At 43.9% G+C, this 1,955-nt stretch overlaps 1 protein-coding gene across 1 annotated transcript in view; it reads right to left on the reverse strand.

The window, feature by feature from the left end:
- The window catches only part of tmem196 (transmembrane protein 196), an 11,069-nt gene that overhangs the window by 6,187 nt on the left and 2,927 nt on the right, over positions 1 to 1,955 (reverse strand). Inside the window, exon 2 of the mRNA XM_008298207.1 lies at positions 1,523 to 1,579. Coding sequence (XP_008296429.1) covers positions 1,523 to 1,579 — 57 coding nt within the window. The remainder of the gene's footprint in view (positions 1 to 1,522; positions 1,580 to 1,955) is intronic.

Here is a 1,955-nt window from a genome sequence, read left to right on the forward strand (position 1 = left end):
TGTGTGTGTGTGTGTGTGTGTATTGTGTTTGGAGTGCAGGTTCTCTTTCATTGCTCCCAGTACAGATGCCGTTAGTGCCTTTAACCGCATGGAAAAAGGGCATCTCCAATTTCAGTCATTACCCGGTGAAGTGTGGAAAGCGGCTGGCAGGGGTCCGGAGTCAAACCAACCTAATGCAATCATCACCCCACAGGCAGTCAAGGAGGGAGGGGAGGGGGAGGAAGATGGAAGGAGATGAGGAGGAGGAGATGAGGAAGATGGAGGGAGTCAGAGCATCGAAACGACTGGATGGAGGATGAGGTGGACGGACGAATGAGAGTGATGGAAAGGAGAAAGGCACGAGGAGGACGAGGAGAGAAGAGGTGGATACGGTGAGACAGATGGAGGGAAAGGTTGAGGGATGTCTCTGTTACAGCAGATTGCGCTGACATTGATCCATCATTAGTGCCCTCCCTGCAGGAGACAGAGAGTCAGAGAGAAACACGAGGACTCGGAGACACTGAGAGACTGTAAAAAAGACAGAAAGAGCGACAGAAAGAGAAGAGAGGTGACTGCTTGTCTCCTCTGATTTCCTCAGACGTCTCTCTCGTTGTGTGCACCTGCTCGGAGGACGACGCGCACATAAACACACACCTTTGTGCGTTTACTGTTTTTATAGATTATGCTTGTGTGTGGGAATGCATGCTTCAGACTACATGGATTAAACTGTGATGTGTGATAGGTGACAGCACAAAACATTGTTGAGTATCAATAAATATTAACAGCTTTGTTTACATCGTAATGTGTAATAATAATAAGAATTTGCATTTAATCTTTGGCATCTTTCATGGGTTTTTTTTGTTCTTTTAGATGCACACTACCCCTCAAAAAAACATTTGTTTCCAGTTAGTTGTGGCATCATAAAGTCTGCTGTATGGATATTACATGTGAATAACGGTGCAGCAAAACATTTAACAGGCAAAATCGGAACGTCTGACACATGGATGTGATATTTGGGTGTTATACTGAAACTGTGCAACACAGTTAGATGACTGATGCCACTCTCATGTGTGTAAATATGAAGCTACAGCCAGGAGACAATTCAAATCATTCCAGACAGAGAGAGCCTGGCTTTCTGTATTCAATTCAGCAGCACATACTCCCTCTTAGTACTTCTTGGACTTTCTTTGTGTTGGTCTCCTGGCAACTGATCTCAGAAATAGTTTCAGCGTTACCATCATACAATATAATATAATAATAACTGAGCTTTAGTGGTGCTTCTAGTTGGATTTTGTTACCTTCTCCCCCTCAACAACTTGCTTCCTGTCAGAATCCTCTCATCTAACGCAAAAGCAAATAATCTTATTCTCAAAAACCTCACACTACTCCTTTAACACACTCCTCATCACATCTTTGGAGACATTCTGCTGTTTGCCTGCATGCATGCTGTTTATAAACCACAATCTAAGAAAGGAGAACAACAAATGTGAATGCTTTCAAGGAACAACCCCCTTCCCGAGAGAGTCACGGTGTATGTACTTACGATAAGACCCGTCCTCTTTCGAGCGCACAGGACTCCACACATCCCACAGACCAGGAACTGTAACCAAAAAAGAAGCAAAACAACAAATGAGTAAATGCACAGCTCCAAAAGTTCCTCATCAGGAAAATTAGTGGTTAAGAAACTGTGAAATTGCAAATGTATATATATGTTTTATCCCTCAGTCGTCCCTGTCTTGACTAACAGGAAATTTGAATGCAGTCTTTATGCTTAGCTATTCACAAGCAATTTTCTCCCTCTAAAAATAGTGTGTCATCGTAGGAGCCACATTGTTCTGGGTGTCAGTAATCTAGACTGAACTGGAGCAGCATGGTGGTGTGTTTTGCTGGCGGAGGGAGCTCACAAGTGGGACAGCTCGGTGAGCGGTGAGCTGCGTTGTTTGTGCAGGAAGTTTGCAGAAAGCAGAAGTGTGTGT

The sequence above is a fragment of the Stegastes partitus genome, unplaced genomic scaffold (assembly GCF_000690725.1).
Source record: "Stegastes partitus isolate 25-593 unplaced genomic scaffold, Stegastes_partitus-1.0.2 Scaffold1294, whole genome shotgun sequence".
In the NCBI taxonomy this organism is placed as follows: Eukaryota; Metazoa; Chordata; class Actinopteri; family Pomacentridae; genus Stegastes; species Stegastes partitus.